At 38.1% G+C, this 23,781-nt stretch overlaps 1 protein-coding gene across 1 annotated transcript; it reads left to right on the forward strand.

Annotated features, from left to right (window-relative positions):
- The first annotated feature begins 1,162 nt into the window (after window positions 1-1,162).
- On the forward strand, window positions 1,163-23,186 carry LOC140239474 (uncharacterized). Its single transcript, XM_072319309.1, has 5 exons — window positions 1,163-1,688; window positions 10,278-10,373; window positions 11,620-11,737; window positions 15,781-15,887; window positions 22,981-23,186. The coding sequence occupies exons 1-5, from the start codon at window positions 1,163-1,165 to the stop codon at window positions 23,184-23,186; spliced, it is 1,053 nt and encodes a 350-aa protein (XP_072175410.1).
- Window positions 23,187-23,781: the final 595 nt, after the last annotated feature.

A 23,781-nucleotide genomic window follows, 5' to 3' on the forward strand; every position in this document is an offset into this window, starting at 1 on the left:
TCGAGGTACCCAGCATTTCGAGGGTCCCATATCGTACAAGCTTTGCTTCTTAGTGGGACCCTCCACTTCCATCCTCATCCTTAGTTGACTTGTATTATACGCTTTATGTATTTAACAAAGATGTAATCACATCTACTTTTCATTTTCATAATTTTCTTATGTACCTTTTCAAATTTTGTTCTATATCACAAATATCCCGTGTATATGCAATGTAAATAAATTTCTTTGTTCATTTTGATGGAGGTGAAAATAAAGTTGAAATTGAAATTGAAATTGAAACGGTAACTACTCATTTTAAGATCCTTCTCACATTTTCTAGTCTTAGGCCGTTTTATCATTGGCAGGAGAAAGATGTACAACGTCGCACAAAACAAGGTCATTGCTCCGTTCAGCGTCCTCCACTCTAAATTCTAACCCTTTTCTCATAATCTTTGAGGACAGGCACGAATTAACACGGCTGATACTTGCGCCTCGACCTCTTTGCCACACACGCTAGTTTAGGCTTACATCAATCACACAGAAATACCCTCTTCCCGCCTTCGCCTTGTCGAGTTAAGGGCCTTCCCCTGTAAAATTGTGCAGAAGCCGCGCCGAGCTCTTAACCGCTCTCTTTTTGAGGAAGTGACGTCTTGTATTCAGTAAAGGAGGGGGAAATCAGAGGCCGCGGGAGAGGAATTAAGGTAGGAGGGGGTTAGGTTACTTCTCCGTGTCACTTTCTGTACACACAAACGAATACGGGACGCGCGGAACCCGCGCAAAAACTTTCTGCGAATCACGGGTTAATAATAGACGCAAGGAAAGAAAATGCGAGCGCCATTACGGAAACGAACTGCAATAGAGAGAGAAGTAGACTCACACTTCGGGATCTCACATCGGTCCTGTCTCGGCCGTGTATAGCTAGCTGCACTGGAATGATATTGGATATTACACCGTGTGCTCTTCTTGTTTTCCTGCACAGCGCTAACGTCCTACACGTGATTTAAGTTTTTTTTTTTTACCAGGAAGAAGCTGATTAACTTAAATCTTTATTTACGATGTAATTACAACCAAGCTAACCCAAAATATGAGTTCTACAGGAGCTGGGTTAATCTAACAGAAGTAAGCCTTCATATTTCTGTCCGTGCTGAATACTATTTAAGGAGTGAAACACTTTACAGACAAAATGAGCAAGAAGAGGCCAGTTTCTCGGACCAGCAGTAGCAGCGTCACCGCCGCTTTATTCCCGGGTGTTAACCTGGAAAGTGCAGAGAAGGACACTGTGCTGAAGGAAGGTACCATAGACAAGGAGTCCTCCAGTCTCTTCTATCCCTGGAGACCCAAGTTCTGCGTCCTCACGCCAGAAAATCTCACCATCTTCCGCTGGCACTCCAAGAAGAAAGCGTCTCAAGAGAAAGTAAGGAACATCCTGTATCGCATGCCCTTGGACGATGTCACCGCCATAGCAAACATCGCCAAGGGCAAGAGACACATCCACTTTACCATGGTTACGAAAGACGGCACTCTGGACCTACGCGTGGGACTGAACCACCGCGAGTGGCTGACGCAGATTCAGATGGCCGTCTTGGCGCGAAAGAATCGGCGGGATTTCGTGAAGGAGCTGAAGTCGCGATCGTCTGTCGTGGCAAACAAGTTCAGACGGAAAACGATGAGGAGGCGCTCATTTAACAAAGATCCGGAGTACGGAGACGGTAAGATTTTGTTTTCAGCGCATGGTTGTTTTCTTGGTGTGCCTTCATGTGACGACTTTCCAACATAAAACTTTCGAAAGGGTAGGTCTGATATTAGGTTCATTACGTCAGGTGAATCCCATCTTTAGCAAATTTCTTTGAGTAGAAATCTTCAATTATATAGATTACTCTCTAAAGTTTCTGTGTTTATGGTATGAATGTTGGCTTTACGCAATGATTCTTCGACTTTTGTTGTCATACAGGGTCAATATGACGGTGCAAACATTTTAAGTTTTCAAAGTTTCCTTAAGAACTAAGAATGCACTCATTCAATGAGGATAGACGTGAAATCTCCTGGAACAGATACATAGAACGTTTTGCCGAACATCTAACATTCATGTCAGAGTTATTAATCGGGTAGACGATTAACCTAGAGTTCTATAGGTTGGGCCTTGGGAGATGGAGGAAGCTGGTTGCGCAATCGCCCCTTGGATGATGATCTACAAACGTGGTTCATACACGAAATAATTGCAGGTTTCACAAAGTTTGCTTTGCCAAGAACACGCGGCAACTAGGGGACTTCATAATTTGGACCCCCCTCCTTTTAGTTTCTGTCGTTGGATGTACGTTTGTCGAGAGTTTACAGCTTTTGGGCAAGAAGCCGAGCAGACGACAGGACGTGTTGATGGTATCACGCCATCTGCTTTCCGGTTTAACAGTATCATGGGATAATTGTAAAAGACTTGGTAGGAAAATGGCTAATACACTGAGAGCTGGAACATAAAGAGCACGTAACCAAATTCAGAAAAATTGGATCATAGTCGGTGAGCGATCGAACCTATGAGTGTGGTTTCGTCAACCCGATGTCTCTTTTCAAGTGTTGTGGTACCTGTCAGAGTTATTATAGCCTATCAAAAAATATCTGATATATGAAATTAATTGGGGTGGTGGATAGCCTTTGTTTCTTTCTTCCGACTGGAATTGACGTGCAAGAGTGCAATGTGACGAAGATGCACGCTAGCAGGTGCATGCGTCGACAGTAAAACGACATGGGAGCTATCTCCGTTTGTCATCGCCATGTCGCCAACGCGCCACCAACGGTTCAACCCGACCAGCTCAAACCTCTCGCCTTTTCTAACGGATTACATTGGCAGCTTGGGGATTCCTTGACCCGTGAATAATCAGTAAGGAGGGCGTGGTGGTCGTCACACAAAGAGATTTAAATCGTCTAGCGTTGACGGATATGTGACAAAAATAATATTAACCTTACCTTCATGATTCATCTTCTCTACCACCGTCTGATGTGGTATTTTCGGTGTCCCTCTCGAACTACATTCGTCAGAATAAATCAATTAATTTGTAGATTTAATACATCCATTCCTTCGTCATTCCGTCTATTTATTCACTTATGTATGATTTCATCATATCGATTGACTGATCCGTGGTCTTACTAATCAGTGATCTATACATTGGGACTTTCACTTTGACATCCTAGCACTTGTAACTGATTGGTAGTTATCAATATGGAGCTCGAAATTAGTGATGCTAATCAGCTGATAATAGCAGTTTGATAGTGAAACAGATCGGAGAGCAGTGATATGTAACTGCTAATACTGCTATCGAATAAGAGTATTAACAGCGAGCAGCAGCAGCAGTAGCAGAAGCAGCAGTAGTAGAATGCCCTATATGTTGTATACTCTAGTATCATTACCAAAATAGTTATTTTGACGTTGACTGTTGAAAAATTGTTAACACGTCCGATGAGAGACCTTCTTAGGCCACTTCCCGCCGGGAAGGGTTGGTGAGGCAAGCTGTTGTCACGCGGTGACAAGTGCGGCCAAAATTTGGGGCGCGTTACGCGGACAATGGACCTGTCACAAACTGATAGACTTCATTATCTCGGAGACCTAACGGCTCGTCAACTAACAGTCACATGGAAATGATGTCGGACAAGTCCCTAATCACAACTTCCCCCAGGTCTGGTATGTCCCCAAGCACGTGTGAGATAGTGAAGACGCGCCTGTTCGATGGGAACGACGTGCTCCCGTGTAGAACGCCACGGAGGACCAGAGAGTCTCCCTCGTTATTACAGGCCACGCGCGCTGAGGTCGTTGTGGGTGCAAAGGTTGTGTATCAACCTCAATTAATCAAGGCTGATTCACAACCTTTGCACGTAACAACTGTTGCTCTGTTGAGGCTGTTTCGTTGCAAGTCTCATCATGAGTAAGCTAACTGACGCGGGAAAATAACTGAGTTACGACGGATAAGACTCTTGACTCTAAAATGGAAGATCAGGAGTTCGATGTGAAGTCATCGGGCAGACGACGAACTCTCAGTCGTCAGCAGTGGTCGTGAGGTCCCTGGCTCGAGGTCTCTGATATGGTTCGAGTTCCCTGGTAGCACCGATTGTTCCGGGTCCTCAGGCGAGATACCCTATCCCCATTGCCTCGATATCTCTGAAGGGATTTTAAAGCAGTCGGTCTCATGATAATTTGTGAAATAGTCGTGTTTCCTATAGTGCATCGAAACACGTGGCCCGAATTCTTCATGGTGCGTCCAGTCTTCGATGAGATGCTCTTTCTCAGACCGAAAAGTATAATAGAGAAGAGATTTGATTATTGTAGGGCCCTCGTTGACAAGCATTACTAACACACTGAAAAGTCCTGATAAATGAAATCATAGCGTCTTGCATTCATTATACACCCCTGATATTGCGTTGTAACACAAACTATAAATCAACGACAATTCGCTTCTTCATTTTCACCATTAGGGTCAATCATTGTTTGTCTTCCTCTTGTTATAACTGACATCGTAAGCAATGTCAGCATCAGAATAGTAACAAGCAGATGTTTAGCCACTTACTCCATAATTGTTACGTAAATGTTATTGATACAAGACTAGTCTCGTCGTCAAAAAAGATATACAATAAACTCCACCTGAGTCCAATGAGCCTAAGATTGTCTTAAGCGGCGACAAAGAGTCCCAGGTCAGGAACCAAGAATCGTCACACTTGGCGCCAAAAAGACTCAGTTTTCCTCGTGCCTTCATATACAACAACAACAACAACAACAACAACAACAACAACAACAACAACAACAACAACAACAACAACAGGAAAAGAATGTCGAATGAATGGAAATTACAGAGTCGATTATCGGACGATTCGAAGGACATATCCAGTCCATTAAAATTCGCATGCAATATATGGGAAATCAATCGCGCGTCTTCCGGTATATTGCATGATGCAAACATGTGTCACACTACACATCGATCGCTACATCCAGGGAGGTCCCACTCCCCTGCTACATCCTTTAACTTGAAAACTGAGATCTCATTTTTATCTGCACGTGTACCTGTTTCTTTTGCCCAGATGTGACCGATGAAACCCGACTGGGAGTCAATGGAGTAATGTAAAATGAATGGTGTTAGTGTAAAGCCATAAAACAAGCAACAAAGTTTTAGATGACTGAGGATATAGGTGGATTATGAGGCCTGAAGGCTACTTCTAGTTGTGGACAGCTATGCTATATCTGCAAAGCAAACGCATGATGCTGACTTGTGTTGCTTAATAATACCCTGATTATTAAATTACTATGCGACCAAATGAATAGATTCTAAATACGTGTCACGTATTTTAGAGTAATTTTCTACTATTTTTCCTCAGAGTAGGCCAACTTAGATCCGCCTACAAAACTCTACCGATGACGTCATCTGTCAATCAATGCAAAATTAACAAAAATGCAAGATTAGCAAAAGATATTGTATACGCTTGATTAGAGTATCATAATCAGCACTATATAGTATGTATTTCCATTACATACTAGTATAGGTCCTTTAAAATTGGCTAGCAAAACAGTACTGTAATTGAATGATCCGCGATGATGACACATACGACGTACACACTCACATCCAAACAGATTAACGCATGATTATGCGTTGGCTCTTGTTTTGCAGTACATCTGCGCAGCGTATTTCCATGTAGCGTCCAGTCGCTACACAGTTTGTATATTTATAACTTGATGGAAAATGTTTAAAATCTATGCACAAAGCCGATATCAAATTGACAGCAACAAACAAGCGGAAACATACCCAAAAAAAAATCTGCTAATGCTAATTACTATTATAATCAACATGTATTATGGCGTGAAAAAGAATATGAAAATATAGTGTGAGTCAAAAAAGACACAACTCTGAATCCCCCAAGAGTCTGATATTGCTTTTTTAGAGTCTCTGAGTCGAAGTACTTTCGTCAGTCCCGAGGATTTTACCCCATGAGTCTACTTCATCATAATTCGTATAATCATCATCACTACCATCATCATCGTTGTCATTATCATAACTATGATAACGATGATCAACTTCGTTGTTGTCGTTCGCTATTGTCAGGATCATTTTCAGGATCATATAGAACGCAGAAAAGGATGAATGATATACCCTATCTCCTTTATCATTCTTTGTCAAGCCATTTACAACCCATGAATACTGTGTTTCTCTTTCGCATCCTGAAAATATCATTCAAAAGTAACAACTCATCGATACCTTATAACTTGAATAAGCCTATATTCACTCCTCAATGATATCCTGCTGTTCTCTCTTCCACTCCCGTTCTCTGCCGTTTATTTATACATTTCGTTTCGGAAGAAACACATCTCTTGTCTAGACATTCCCTAGGCATTATACCCTTAACACAGTTTTCATCTCAAGGACAAACTGCCGTTTTATCGCGCAATGATCAGGGGCCCTTTGCCCGAGGACTTGGAGTATTCGACGCCGGTCTGTACTGTAGAGGATATTTACTGTGTAAGAACAGGGAGGTGGTAACCTAAAGAACGTCCGTCATTTCTTACAAGTGGGAGATGATGATGAGTAGAATGAGCAGATGATGGTGAAAATCAAAATAATGATAATTATTTGGGTGATACTGTTTATAAAAAGACGACGATGATGATTATTATCATTTTATAATGGCAGTACAGTAGTAGTAGTAGTAGTAGTAGTAGTAGTAATTATGATGATGATGATAATAATAATAATAATAATAATAATAATAATAATAATAATAATGATAATGATAATAATAATAATGATGATAAAAGTAATAATAATAATAACAATAATAATGAAAATGGTTAGATAATCATTAATAGTTGTAACGATAATGATAATAATAACAATTTTTAGTGTTATTGATATCATTATTATTTCTTCTATTATTGTATCACGGTACACAACTATTGATGCTGGAATCTTGCTAATAGATAAGACCTGCATCCTACAAAATTTAACATACTCCTTATTGAATCGCCGGTTAAAATGAACTTGCAGACGCTTCTGTATCTGCATGCTGAGTAAACATCTCTCTATGAAAGACAGGAGGTTTATCACACATTGTGCATCTTCTATTTTGCTTCTTTCTTTTTTTTTTCGCGGAGAAGCTAAAAAGAAATCGTCTAATTTGTTGATTAATGTTCCGTGCAATGTTCCATTTATCATCATTACTATACGATAACAGGTTTTGATTGATTTTGCGTGTCTCCATTCATCCGCCGAAAATCGGGGCAGCTTCCCTGGATTTTAGTCCCCAAAATTTTCTGTGAGAGAGGGTGGAAAAGTTCGGGAAAAAATCAAGACTGAGGATCTTTCGTCAGGGCTAGATGGATTAGCACGCATCACAGTGTCCTTGCGGAGAATGTCCCATAGCTTTGTGGTAATGATGAAGAACTCGGGCACATAATCATTACATTAGATGTGGGTCATGTTTGTTGCCTCTTGCTGTGCAGTGATAGGGTGTATCTTTTTCGGGGGGGCTCCTCTGTCGCTAAATCCTCCTGATCTTTTCTTGTGTGTTTTTTTCCTGGTTGATGCTGTCCTATCTAAGAACAAAACCTCTCGATCGTAGATTTCTTTCACATTTCTTTTTTTTTTCTTTTGATGCTCCGAAAAGCACTTTCTGTTTCTCGAGCTTCTCGAATGCATTTCTCGTATCAGCCACGCACATAGCCTGCAGTTTCCTTCGGCATTTATAGCACTTTGAATAATTGCTCAAGCGTAAAAAGAATATACCTGGGATTGCTTAATCATAATTTCGGATAATAATGGTGTAATGCGCAATCTAATTTATTTTTCATAACGGTATATGAAACGTCTTGTGTTTGACACCCAAATTATGGTCTGATATAAAAAGTTAAAATGCGTATATTCCCCTTTCATGGTCAGCATCATTTACCACGTTTGCAATATTGAAGACTTTATATAGTGTTACTTGTTTGTGGAAATATGTAGACCAATGTAGATAGTCCGTGCACATCTTGAATTGCATGTGTGACTGGACCCTATATCCTCTGCCCTTGCGAGATCAAAATTAATCATTTAAATAGCTACCGAAAATCAGTGCTCTTCTGCTAGCGATGACTTGCGTCGCTTGAAACTGGGACAAGAGTTGAGGGAAAAAGAAAACGAAAATCGGTAAACAGTGTGAAGTGGGTTGAGGAATGAAACATTTGAAAGGTAACAGCAACAGAGCAACAAGAACGTGGTGTCTTGCCATAGGCGTGCAGGCTAATCGGAGATAACATACGCGGTAAGATATAGGCCAGCTGAGGACAGGATGAACATGAATGTTATGCTGATAAAACAAACTATGGTGTAAACTTGTCGAGAGAGGAGAACCTTGAGAGACAGGGAGGGATGGGGAGGGGGAGGGGGGGGGAGGGGGAGGGGGGGGGGGGGAGGACGGCCAGAGAGGAGGGGACGTGTTCCTAAGGGTATCGTTGTGGGTGCGTGGGTTAATGTTTCAGGACGTTGACTTTGTTTAGGGGGGAAACACACATTATATCAGTGTGTTACTGATATTGCTGATGGAAAACACACTTTGGAGACAAACATTTTGGCATGCTAAACTGTGTTGAGGTGTATGTTACTATCTATAATAGGTTAACTTCCATATAACGCACATTTTTCTTCAATCGGAGAAAATTCTCGGCTGTTGTAGATGTGCATGTTTAATGGAAAGCTTACTGATGATGATTATTATTATTTCTTTTTGCTGTCTAGTAAGTTCTTTAGTTTGTTTTATTTGTGTGCCTTTTCCCCGGCTTAACTTATGCAGATTACAATCTTTGTAACTTTCTTGAAGAAATTATTACTTGTAGATTTCAATAGCAATTGGTGCAAGAGATTCAATTTGAAAATGAACTACCCTTACTGCATTTTTTCTTGTTGAAACTGTCAAAATTGGAAAGGAAACGATCGAATTATCAGATTATGCACCGCTGTAAGCAATCTTGAAACAGAGACGTTGATTGATCTTATTAGCTTATTCAGCCTCCGGAGGCGTTTCTTTATAGTCAGACAATATGAAAGTCATACACATGAAAATTGTCTGCGGAATCAACGTTTTCCATAAAGGAACTACAAAAATAGCGGTCTTAGCCATATGTTTCTGTGTTTTCATTCCGGTCTTGATATAATTGATTTGATTTCCACTGGAAAAAAAAGAAGAGTGAAGCATAAATAAAAAAAAAAAAATGTGACGTTCATAACTAAGAGATCAATTTTCACCATACAGAATGATAACATAAAAGATAGAGAGATATGTAGATATGACTCTAAAAAAAAAAGCAAGAAGGAAAAAAAAAAAAGAAAACCAGTGACGTGTCAAGCGGAGAACAAATTAGCATTGCTTTGTAGGCGACGCTATATACAGTGCTGTAAGTTACTCAATCAGCTAACTAATGATAGTCATGTTGGACACCATGTTGCCTGAATAATGATGTATAATTTACTAATTACTATCTCATTTCTACTTTTTTAAATCTTTTCTCAAATCCTCATGGTAACGATTTTGTTTTACGTTTTCATTACGCATTTTTCACACTACGATTTTTTTTTCATTTTCCGACCTGTAATATTCTTTCTTGTAAGGAGACAAGGGTGAGTGTATTTTTTTTTCTCATTTTTTTTTGTCATATTGTGACAATCGAGATGCAAATTCTTTCTTTTTGTGACCCGCGAGAGAAAACGCCAAATGCAAGGCCGCTTGCCGAGGGCGAAACTAGTAAATGTATGTCGGACTCATAAATGTTTAAACCATACCTTTCAGAAGCAAGTAGGCCTACGTTTGTTTCTTTTCTTAAATTTTCGAATTCTTCAAGATGGTTTATTTGTTTATTTATTTATTCATTTATTTATTTATTTATTTATTTATTTATTCATTCATTCATTCATTTATTTATTTATTTATTTATTTATTTATTTATTTATTTATTTTTTTATTCATTTATTCAGTTATTTATTTATTTATTTATTTATTTATTTATTCATTTATTTATTTATTCATTCATTCATCTATCTGTTTATATACACCATACTTATTTATTCCCCGTCAGTAATCAAGTACTGTTTTCCAGAGGGTCCGGCAAACAAACACGTATAAGATAACAATCGTAAAAAATAAAAATAAACATAACTCAATACATCCGACAGAATAGAAGAGTATTTGTTGAAAACAATGGAATAGAACAGTGTTTGTTTGAAGGTTCATGCAACTCGTCTGAGGCAGAAGAATAATAATGATTCTGCTCCACTCGTATTTTCTACGTTTTTCTACAGGCATCGGAATAACGATCAAAAATGAAGGCGAATGCATCTTGGTGGCTCGGATATTCTCGGACGGGCCTGCAGCGAAAAAAGGCACACTCAAAGTTGGTGAGTAGCCCTTTACGTATTTACACAACATGCTCTTTCTCTGCGTCAGTTCATTATTCAAAAGTACCGTTAATCCGGAGGTTCATTATTCCAAAGGTTCGTGAATCCGAAAACGAAATAAGGCTTGTAATTACGAAGGCTTGGTATAGCATCTTATCGCATACATACCTTTCTCTTTCAGCTTTCGCATTAACGAACCTTGTTTGTTTTCGGATTCACGATCCTTCGGAATAACGAACCGATTAACAACGAACCCCTTTCTATTTTTTAATTTTGGAATTAACGTATGCCTTCTAAATAACGCGACAAAATTCATGTTCGTGTATTTATGAACCCTATTTCATTTTCGGATTAATGAACATCTTATGGCATACTGAACTTGTGTGTTTCGGAACTGTTTGAATAACGAACTTTTTTTTTATTTTCTGATTAACGAACTTTCGGAATAACGACCATCATCCGTTCTCCGTGCATACTGTACAATGCCTCAGCTGTAAACACTGTAAATACTCTACATAGGAAAGCACAGGATATCAACAAGTCATTATCGTCTGCATGCAGCTCTGTTTGTCTTACCTCCCTGGTGTGATCTAGCGGGGAATATGCTGTGCATGGTACACACGATCTTAGTGCTAGTACTCACATCTCACCAAAAAAAAAAGAAGAAGAGAAAAAAAGATACGATGGTAAAGCAAAATCAGAGCCTTTGAATCTTTGAATCGAAATGTCGTGTTGTGGTGATATTATTTTTGTCTTATTCTCTCCAGGCCTTACATCCAAAGGTTTTCATTATACGTGGGATTGCATTATCGAGTGTTACTTTCTCGCTGGGGAAAAATCAGTTGAAGGTTGTCGAACTTTCTCGCAACGCATGTCTTTTTCACCGGAAGATGAACCAGATTTTACTGTATTCATTTTCAAAGTGCACGTCATTAACTTTGTGCATAAACATATCATGTTCAAATCGAAAAACATGGTTTAAAGAGCGCACATATTAGGTTAACGGTATTAATGGTCGCAATATCAGATGGACATGATTAAGGACAGGCACTTTGCATTGCGGCCTCCCCGTCTATTCGTACAGACGAAGAGTTGATAAGATTTAAGAGTTGATCTGTCTTTTTTTTTTTTTTTTTTTTTTTTTAGGGGCGAAAAATAACTCTCGGGAGTATAAAGGTCTTTATGTATACAATGAATAATTATATTCTTTATTAATCTCCCAAGATTCTCCTCTTTATATTTTCAGGTGACGAGATTGTTGAAGTCAACGGGCGAGACGTCCACGGGCACCACGCCGAGAAGGTCGCCTCAATCATCAAGGCCCAATCTGATAAAGTGGTCCTCATGATCAAGGCGTCCTCAAGGTACGCTTACCGTATGCTTACTTTGATAATGATTACAATGTCATGATCATAATAACATTAATAATGATCGTTTTCATATTTGCCTTATTGACTTTAGACATAAACAAAACAATATCACCGTTGTGATCACATCGGCAATGAATATACGTATAGATACAATTTCAGTCGCGGCTATTTAGGACGATAGCACAAAATAGAAGTAGTAGTAGTTGTAGTATAGTGGTATAGTGATTACTTCAACAAGAAAATAAGTTTGAAAGAAGCCCATCGTAAGTCCATCCCATTACATCAAAATCCCAGCACCATCTCTTTCTTCTTTTTTTTTTTTAATGTCACTTACAGAATCAAATGGAAATGATTAACAAATGATACCGGAGTTATCTGACAAAAAAGTCTTCTGCCAATTCACAGGCGTCTTATAGATGCCACTTAAGACAATTTATTGAAACTTAAGGGCGTGTTTCTTTTTTTATCCGACTTCGTCTAGGATTTAACTCCCTGCCTATAGGGAAATTGGTTGACTGATTGCGCCTATGTAGTAATTCATTGCCTTCACTCACTGGAGAATAGTCTACTTCCTTACCCATATCCCCTTGAATCCTTGGTTAATTTCCGGGTTGCTCTTAAAGTGGACCAATGTTTGGTTTTTATTTTTGGTTTTTGATATTTTTTTTTTCTTGTTTGAATTCCGTTCTTCTCCTCAGTCGGGATATTATACGTTAAGAGATTCTGGGGCCGGCAGTAAGCCAACACTAATTTCGAAGAATTATGACTTACGGAGCAGTGGAAGGCATTATGTTTTCATGTCGCGAATATATTCCTCAGACAACAGGGTATTAGCACTAATCACGATCGATGTCAAATGATACATGACTGAATTAGGCGAAAGTATCTATTTCAAAGAAACTTTTGCACGCTTTTTGACCCCTTTTTTAGGAGAACCACGCATCCTCAAATAGAATCCATTGTAATCCATGTTAAGACCTTCTGGATTCACTTTAACAACAAAGAGCAACGATGATAAAATCCAGACAAAATTGAAAAGGAGCATGCATTACACACATCTTGTCTTGTCTTGTCGTATACTGTAATAAAGTTTGAAAAGAAGTTTCAGTGCCCTCAAAAAGCGCAAACCAAAAATGCTGGAATAAATGTTTCAAAGCGGTCAACCCTGACCTAATGATGCTGAATAACAAACAAACAAAAAATCATCTATGGTTTTGTTTCATGTTTTTAATGTAGTGAATTTAGTGTAACTGACGCCTTTTCGTCATGACCATTATCAGCATTTTCTCGACTTAACTTTTTATGTTTTACAATTTAATGGACTATGTTTTTTTTTTATCAAAAAAAGACATTCGATATCATTCTATGATAACCCTATCAATATATAGTAAAGGCAAAAGTGTGGTGTATTTCTTTTCAATTTCACATCAGACATACAAAGATGCGGTGATGCCCTTTGTGGCGTTTCATCCACTTAGAAACAAACCACAATAAATCAAAGAAGATTATAATTTTTCATTGTTTCATTAATGTTTTAAGTCAATAGTGCTCAGTTCTATATATAAATGGAAGAAATTTCCCCCTTTTTTTCAACCAAAGTTGAGAGACCTTCTTCCTTTTGGCCCTTAATTCTGATATCCTCCATGTCAGGTACAGCTACCTATAGTTGCCAACAGGATACCATTTTTGCAACTTTAGGTAAGATTTTCTCCTGGGTTGTTAATCGGAGATGAGCACGTAGAGTTTTAGCTCTTGAATTTCCTTTAAGTAATACTATAGCCGTCGCAGGTGACGATATTTTTAGACTCGTCTTGTCATTGTTACGTAATGACGCATTGTCTTTTTTTTTTTTCTATATCGGCGACTACATTAGTCAGTATTCTGCAATTAAGTAGTCAACACAGTTCAAGACGTCGTTGCAGTGCCCGTTATAAAGTCACTTGATTTAGAATTCTAGTGACTGAATAAAACAGCATTTCAAGTATTCCTTTGCACTTCTTTTGGTTTGTTCAAGGGTCTTCCGGGGGGTCTGTAGATGGTTTATTCATCATATGAACTTGTGACTATGTAGATAAAGCTAAGATGTTGATGTGATGTCTGTCGCAACGTGCGTCGTCGTTTTGAGCTATTATCACGATATCAATAGTTTTGCAGATACAAATTTCAGCAGACATCTGAAGTCACACTGAACTCGGTAACCATCACTGGTGACCTGTTTTCATGATTATGTCAATAGGAATTGGAGAATGTGGTCCTTAAAGAGGTTGATTTGGATCGCAAGAAAGGCGAATCATGACTAAGAGACTGTTGAGATGTGACCACCTACGCACACCTGTTCGTAGCCTTTTGACAAGGCCTCTTACTGGTTGAGATTTTCACCGCACACTTCGACGCAGGTTTTAACGAGATTTAAATGCTGCTCACGCGCTTTTACCTGTTTTCCTTCTGTATACAGGATGGATTATATCCAATACCTATCACTCTAACGTACCAGGATACTTAAATAGATCAGGGGAAAATTCATAAAGTCAGTTTGATGAGGACCAACTAGTAGATGTAAATGAGGTCTACTGATACCCCTTCAAAGTACATCCCATGCATTTAGACGCTATAGGCGCGCTTTTCTTTAATCTAAATTCCGTAAACATGTGCGATTTCTGAGCAATGAAATCTTATAGTTTTCCTGCAAAGACGTCTGTGCAGAGTTTGAACAATGTCCTCACGTAGACATTCAGAGGTTTTCCCTTGATTTCGATTGACTTCCTGCAGGTGTGGGGGAAATATAGAAAGTCGTCAGTCAGATCAAGAGAGAAAGCCGAACAATCGTGCTTTCTTTCATTGATGTGAATCACCACCTTTTACCCTTTGCTTCCGGATTGTCTGGAAACGATTCTACCGCACAATCTAAAACAACATCATGGAATTTGGCAGGAAGGAATAATTTCCTATATACTTGCGATAGAATGATTCCGATTACAGACTGTATATGGCAACACGTTGTCATCATCATTACAGCGTCTTCTTCACTGAACAGTCTTAAAGTCAAGGAATCATATTATAGAGACCTACTGAAAACAGTCTGATTGTAGATATTGGTATAAATCACTGTCATGGTTGCCATAGTCACTACTATCATTGTAATCATGTTTATTGCTCATCAGTGAATGTTATAAGCCAGTTCGGAGTTAGCTCATGGACACATTAGTTCAAATGACCTAGCTTTCTTTATTTTTTCCTCAGTCAGTTTGGGACAATTCACTCGTTTTCAGAGCGACATGAAAACGCATAATCTTTACTTAGCATTTTATGGGATTCATCAATCCTGTCCAAACAAAGAATGAACTTGCGTAGACCAGACGACCAGAACGATCCGTCACTTAACACTTGGGAAAGCATGCATTTCCTTATTTTGTATTGAGTGCATTTTTAATCTCTTTCTACTGATATTGCCAAATATACCACTTTTGCTGTCGGATGTGCTGGTAAGCAGCATCTATAAGTATTACATGAATAATCATTACATCACAAATGCTTATCTATCGTGCCTGTTAGGATAGGAATGACTGTTTTTCTGCTCATGCGCAAAGTGGAACTGCGAACTGGCTCATTGAAATAGAGCTACGCAATATGTTATTTAAGATTATTTTTTTTGTGTTAGGGGCCGCCAAAGATTTCTTAACCCACCATGTCCCTCTTGACCCAGGTGTAGAAATGGCTACCTGGTAATGCAATCACAGGAGAGGCTACCCTGGGTAAATAACACCATATAATTATGTGATGATTATTACAGTAGGCCTGTATGCAAGTTATTACTATAACTGTCAAACCTGTCTATAGTGGCCACCCAATCGAGTCAAAAAGTGGCCGTTATAGACAGGTGGCTGCTATAGACAGATTCTTTCACATGCGTTTTCTCTCGGAAGGAATTGTTTTTAGTGGTCGTATAGACAGGTGGGCGCTAAGACAGGTTTGACTGTATACTGTCTTTACCACATTTTCAGATGATGATTTTGTCTTCTTACTCCTTTTACTTACAGCTCAAAGATTTCTGTCGGCACACAGAGCGAAAACCGACACACGATATGCGGTGACGCCTCCAGAAGACCACGCCCACTCAGCATCGTCTCGGGATCAGCCACTTCCAGTACGTATGATATGCATATCTTGTATGTCTATCCAAGGAGGTGTGATACCCCTACATAGATAGATAGATAGATAGATAGATAGATAGATAGATAGATAGATAGATAGATAGATAGATAGATAGACAGATAGATAGATAGATAGATGGATAGATAAAGATATAGATATATTCATTCATTTATAGTGTATATATTACTATTATAAGGTTAAACCTTTGTAAAGTCACATTTTTAAAGAAGATTATTTGGAGATATAATGTGTGCACGCCACTGGCACACTTATGTGAGGGGGGGGGGGGATGGGAGTGGGACGGGGGTCATGGACGGGTGGGAATATACGTGCATTCCCTAATTACATCACACGACACCCGTACGTGTGTGACTGGTACGGGCTGCAAGTTAGTCACCCTATATGGGCTTGGCAACAGAAAAAAAAAAAAACAGCAGAACAAAATAAAACATACAGTTTAAGTGGACTGAAAGAAAGTAACCATACATACTGTACATTGATATATAGATAACATAATAACATAGATGATTTGCTTACCTTTCTGTGCAAAATCCGCCATGAATTATTATGAACCATGTGTATATTTCTGAAAGTGATCATCGTTGAGTACATTGTACCATACAGAAACAATAAAATGAAATGAAATGAAATGAAACATTTATTCAAAAAATCAAAATGGAACACGTTTGATCAAGATTCGAGTATATTGGGGAGTTTCACAGTTTCGATTTTCAATTCAATTCAATTCAATGCAATTCATGTTTACTCGTCCAATGGAAAAAAAAAATGCAGAAAATTCAATGCGGGATTTTTCCACAACATAAACATATAAAAATATAATAGGCGTACATATTTTCACCAAACAAGGATATTGGAACCGATTCAAATTACGGTAGGGGATTAGATCATGACGTAACTTATCTACAGTGTATGTTCACGTTATGTAATAATAATAATGATATAAACAAATTGGTAGATAATTCAACAATAATTCAACCATACTATTCTAGTGCCCTTTCCCCCTGAAGTAAGTAGTCATAGTATCTTGACAATATGCTACAAAAGATACAGGATATTATTTTGTTTCTTATACTTAAACACAACTTAACTTTAACACATCTTAGTTAAGAGTTGTTTGAAGGTAAAAAAAAATATGGTGGAATTGAATGGTTTGCAGGTAAAAAATTATAGAAGTGTGATATGATTACATCATTACCTCACATCTATGTAGTTCTGATAAATGTCGCTGTTGTGTTTGTGTGTGTGTCTGTTGTATGTCTGTCGTCTGTCTGTCTGTCTGTCTGTCTGTCTGTGTCGTGTCCCTGTTTTGTCAGACGTGCAACGAGGTTGACCAAATCCTGTAAACAGTTCATTGGCCGCTACAACACGACAAGAAAGGAGCCTGTAATCGTTACATCCTCGAAGTCAAACCATCACTTCTTACATGTTGATCTCACCCTCCCCTTCTTGCCTGTCGATCTGCCGCCTTGTTTCCCCTTCTGATAACGACCATGATCAGCATCCGTTATACATATTCCTCCCTTGAACACTTCATCACACAAACTAAACTATGAGAAAAATGACCACTTTTCTAATTGAGAAAACGTATGGCGTACATGGATATTCCTATTATATTTCTTGTATTTTTCTATCCCTGAAGTATTTTATATGTGTCTGTAAATTAAAAAATAAGACCCCTATTTTGGAATCTTTTAAGGCTTACTTTAAAAAAAAAAAGGTAAACTTGCCACTCATTTAAAAAAATGGAGGTTTGAAATATAAATTGAAACTGTATAATTATCTTACAAGGTATTTTTGTCACATTTGATATGTAATATTTTATGTATTCATTTTGTAATAGTGTTCTTTTTTTCCTATATTTTGTGATTCTGCAATTTACTTTTTTTTAATTCTTTGCTCTAAATTCCGTTTATTTTTGACCAATAAATACTGAATTACATTTGAAAATGACAGCGTCGCAGACTCATGAAACATTCACGAAAAGAAGGGGGAGACAAGGGAAAAAAAATTGCCTCGAAACTTGTCACGTTCGCTGAGCGGAGCGAAACGCTGCGTGTGACTGATAACTTTTGACAAGGACTCGGTCAAAAAGGAGCTACGTTCGAGCGAGGTATACAGTATCCTTTCTTGGATTCAGGCACCCGGAGCTTATTTTTGCCTGTGGTTTGTTGGCTATCACTTGAGTCACCGGCGGGGCTGGCCCGATGATCACGATTCCGTCACAAGTTGCAGGCGGCATCAACCCTTAAAGGCATAGTTTACCATTTGCAGATGAAAGCATTAGTGCTTTAAAATAGTTCTAAAATGTGAGTTAGGGATAGAAACAACCACTGTCAAAATTTGAATCCGTATAATCGATGTTAAGTGTTGTTAAATACACAAAATGTGAACAATAGTTATAATAAAAATGTTTCCAGACTAAACCGTATACAGTTACGGTTTACTGAGAAAAACCCTGATATCTCCTTATATTTTAGGTTTTATTGCAAATATTTAATATGGTAGGATGTTTTATGATACAACAGACCTACACATATGCATCAAATGTGATATCTTGAACATTTTTGAAATCACTGCTCCCAAAGGTAAACTGGACCTTTAAAGGGACCGTATAGTTTTGGTTGAGACCTAACTTGCAAAGGTTTCTGACATGTTTGGGTGAGGAGCCTCTTATAAAATATGAAAGAGCATGAACTATATCGGTAAATTTTCATGAAATAAACTCAGATGGTATGATCTGTACTACTTCATAAGTGGTTTCTTGGTATTGCACATAAAGTCAAAAGCCCAACCCTCATCTCCACTTATACTTTACCATCCCTAATTAACCCTTAAAGGACACCTACATCTTGTCAAGTTACTTTTCTTTAGCAAGATGAAGTAGTACAAATTAGCACAAATTGGGTAAGGAATTTGGAATGAGCCTATAATGATATTTGTGATAAGAATATTAATGACGCCATAATGACACTTCGATATGACGTATAAGGAATTGGAATATACTGAAATAGCTAAACAATGGCAAATAGAAAGTGGGGAAAAGAAAAAAAAACAACCACTAGGAACCTAGGAAAAGAAGAAAGTGAAGGAGGAGGAAGCGGAGGAAAGGTTGTGGGAGAAAAAAAAAACTGAAGAAACACACACGTGAGCTACTTTCTCTCAGTATAGTCATATAATACTTTCCATCATAATTGTACATTCATAATAATTTCAATTAAATGGGGTGTGGCTTGGACAGACAGTGCAATGTTATATTTCCATGATATCACACAACAACTTACTGTAAAATCAGCACATAACTGACCCCTCCAAGAAACGGAAGCATGTCAGCGTAAGATCTGAATTGATTGGTTGCAGCTCAGTGGTTACGATTATTTCACTGTCGATGTGCTGAATTCGAGTAGTCGTATTTGGTTGTTCAAAAGTTCTCATGTTGACATTATCATGATTATGATATTGTCTCTTGTGTAATACTTCTCTCTTGTCCTGAAAAAAAAAATTAATCCAGAAAATTATTATCAAAATTGCAATTGCGCAAGTTAGAAATGTTGCAGGGCCCTCAAAGAATAAGGTTTTATATGAATAATATAAAACATAATAATATGAATACTGAATAAATTAAAAATAATAACTTTTATAAGTAGAACAAAATTAAAAGATCTGTGCGACTGCGCACGAGATTGTGTATATATATATATATATATATATGTATATATTATATATATAACCATATACACGTATATCAAAATTTACCAATATAATTTTTCAATGAAAACATGAGAAATATAAAGCTTCCATGAACTTCTTTTTTTACGTCTGATTCCAAGGAAACTCCAAGCATTGCATATTTTGCTTATACTTCCCAGCATGGAATGGAGTGAACTTGAACTTTAAATCTTCCTAGGCACCTTAGAGGCTCTCGAGACGTTTATCTTAGCCAAGATCTTCTTGGGCAATGCTCCGAGTCGAAAAGGAAAACAAAAAGAGAAAGAAAAGGAAACAAGTAACTAACCTCAATGACTTTCTCCTTACTGTTATATGTGACTTAGATTCGTACCCAACCCTAACACCCACACATCCACACACCCTGCATACATGCACAGGCATCACATTGTTTCAATTGACGAAAGTAACATGTGTCGAATGCGCATTTATAGTTTTCTCATCTTTTCGCCTCGTGTGCAACAGCGTCATACGAAAAATATTACACCTCTTGATGCAAATTCCGCAACATTCGCAGTGGTCATTTACTTCATTTTCATAGTCGTCATCACCATCGATAGTACATCATCATCATCATCATCATCATCATCATCATCATCATCATCATCATCATCATCATCAGCATCATCATACAAAGTATGATAGTAGTAAGAGTCGTAGTATAATACAAGTTAAAGTAATATCTTTATCGTTATTAATATTGTTAGTGTTATTAACTATGATGATGATGATGATGATGATGATGATTATTATTATTATCATTATTATTATTATTATTATTATTATTATTATCGTCATTATCAGAAAAAGTATATAGTAATGTTTGTGGCAGTAGTAAAATGAATATGCAGTATAGTATAGTAGTGTTAGTACAAAGTGTAATAATCATATAAGTTTTGTAGTACATGTGTATAAGTAGTAGCAGCAACGGCAGTATAGTAGTAGTAGTAGTAGTAGTAGTAGTAGTAGAAGCAGCAGCAGCAGTAGTAGTAGTAGTAGTAGTGTATAGTAGTAGTAGTAGTAGTAGTAGTAGTAGTAGTAGTATAAGTGGTGTATAGTAGTAGTAGTAGTAGTGGGCAGGAGCAGCTGCGGCAGCATCTGCACCATCCATGATGCTTGCATACACATCTTGTAAGACAGAAAACGTGATATTCAGATAATATTTTGTGGTTATATAGAGTATGCGTGACTCACGAATGTCGTCACTCGCTACTTAACCATTGTAAACGTCGAGAGAGGAACCATGAACAACATATTCATTGTAAAGAAGTGTCAAATCTTGCAAGTATATTAGATGATGATTATAATAATGATTTTGAGGATAATGTACTGAGTACTCTTAAAATCGAGATATCCTGTTTGAGTCTGGGTTTGGGGTAGATCTGCAAAACGAAACGTGACATCCTGATTTGTGAATAAAAACTGGGAGTCTCAGTGTCAACATGAGGTTATCCGGCATTGCGCTCTATAAAATACTACGAGAATAACCATTGTTTCTAATAATGCCTGATCTGACTAATCTTGGCGTACTTGTATACGTTCGAATCGATTTAATTTCTCAATGTCATTCTTTTTTTAACTTTAAGATTACAAACCTTGATTTCATGGAGAAAGTTGAAATGATATTCAAGAATATGTCTTCAAGCGGACTATTTCTCATATTTCGGACAAAAATGTAACAGATGTTGAAAACATGATTTTGTTTTTTGTGAAGTGTGAAACTTGTGCACAACACACATGAAGAAATAGTGTTTCCATGACCCTATAATGAATGATTTTACAATCATATCTTGGCTATACATTCTGCTTTAAAGAGAATTAAGTGGGGGAAGAGCGACTACAGCTTACCCAGTCGATGTCCCGGGTACACAACCGGTACGCATCAACCATACAATGAACCCGATCTTCTTGAAGAGATGGTATAGTTCTGGTTTAGATGAAGAATCAGATTTTATCATTTGGCGAGATAATAAGAAACCGCGTACTACTATATGAAGTATAAAACAGCTTACAATTCAAAGAGGAAGACAAAATTTATGTGATGAAAATTGGTTTTGAAATGGCTGAGATATCCCAAAACAAAGAGGTCCTAATAAAAGATGAGTCTCACCTTTTATTAAGATCACTTTGTTTTACTTTGTTTTTGACTATCTCAGCCACTTCAAAACCAAATTTCATCAAATGAACTTTGTATTCCTCATAGAATTATATTCTTTGATATTTCATATAAGTGGTTTCTAATCATCTCGAAAAAAGTTAAAACCTGAATCCCCGTCTCAACCAAAACTAAACTACCCCTTTAATCCCTTTCCTGTATAGCCTCTCACTCACGAACGAATTTTCCCTTCGCGCTCAATTTCCTCTTGTTTCGTAGTTCGCTGATCTCGCTTGATACAAGGAGTGAGGACGGGTGGTATAGGGAATGGGGTGGGAGATGTTCCCTGGGACGAGCGTGTGAGTCACCGCGGCTCACGTTAGTTGACGGCGGAAATTTGGCATATGAACACAATTTGTGTGTGACTTTGATAATATGCGTTAGGCTTGCCCCCTTTACTCCTATAGCTCAGAATCTCAAATATATATGTATTCCAAGTGGGTTCTTGTGCATATGGGCCAGGTTTCGCGGACATGGATCATGCTGCGTTGATATTCTCTTTCGTTGTTTTTTTTTTATTCTCGACATAATGAAATTAATGTTGCTGTTCGGCCAGAGTTCTTCATTTTATAGAGTAACGAAAAGAAGGAAAAAAATGCATAAAGTGTCTTCACTTAAAAGTGAACAACAAAAACAAAAACGAAGACCCTAGCAACAAACAAAAAAACAGAAAACAATCTATGTTGCATTAACAGTTGAGATCAAACATAAGTCAGAAAATCAAACATAAGTCTCTCAATACTCAATTCTGATTGGCTGATATCTGACTTATCTTTGATTGTCTGATTTTCTGACTTATGTTTGATTGCATCTTTCACATTTTCCATATCTTTTACAGGTTCACACTTTGGTAACTGTAACTTAAGTAAAGAAACCGTTTCGGCTACATTGCCATCGACATTGAAACAAAATCAAATAAAACCAAACGACACTCTCCCCTATACATCAGTGTATTCTTAAAGAAACAACACTTCGCCAATCTTTTTTTTTTTCCATTCGGGTCTCCGGTAGAAAATGTTATCATCCTTCCCATTTCCGATGTTGAAACAGACGATATTTATGTCTTATCAATATGTAGATTCCTAAGAATCTCTAGTTCATTCCTATAATATTGAAAATTACTCAGAGGTAAAGTTTTAAAACTGAATCACGTTTATGATCAACTTTATCTTTCATTTTACTGTAGACTCTCGTAGCAGACGACCCCATTCTTACGCCAGTTCGGTAGAGAGCGGAGATCCCAAGCTGGTCACGGCGGACATCCTGAAGCACACGAGCGGATGGCGACTGGAGGAGGAGGAGAACAGTTTCACGCTTGACGGAGCAAGGCAACAGCCACGAGAGCGCCACCCACGGCTGACCCGGAATAGCAAGAACCTCTCTCTGCCCTAGCTAGTGGCAGGGCTTCCGGTTGTCGCCCGGAATCGAGGGCCTACCAAAATTATTTCCACACGATTCATCACCTAGCCAAAAAATTGCACGACAGCTGCTGAAGTTTCGACGGGCCCTCTTTGTTTTTATAGTCCTATCATGATAGGAATATGAGGAGCTAAAATGTTGTGTTAATGTGATTTTCTTCAGACATTTTGTCCAAACGTGTCAATTATTGGAGAGAGATGTTACGCGTTTAGGGGGCGTGTACAGCTAAAGTCAAGCTTTAGGTCAAAATCTCTTTTCATGTTTTATACACTTAGCGCTGTGCAATATATGTGTTTTGTATCATAGATGTCTTCGATGATGAGATAGGCCTACAATCAAGGGGGAAAGCCTGGTTCTATTATTATAACCTCTTACGTCATAATCGTCCTTAAAAACATCTTTCAGAGGACGAATGGCGCGTCAGTTATCACCATGGCTTCTTTCTGCGGTCCGTGTCTTTAAATGTGCTGTTTGTAGGTATGAAGAGAATAAAGCCTCTGCTATGATGACACGGCCCTGTTACCATGGATATGTAAGGCCTGTATAATGGTTACGTTACTCTGTGTCA

The sequence above is a fragment of the Diadema setosum genome, chromosome 16 (genome assembly GCF_964275005.1).
Source record: "Diadema setosum chromosome 16, eeDiaSeto1, whole genome shotgun sequence".
Lineage (NCBI taxonomy): Eukaryota > Metazoa > Echinodermata > Echinoidea > Diadematoida > Diadematidae > Diadema > Diadema setosum.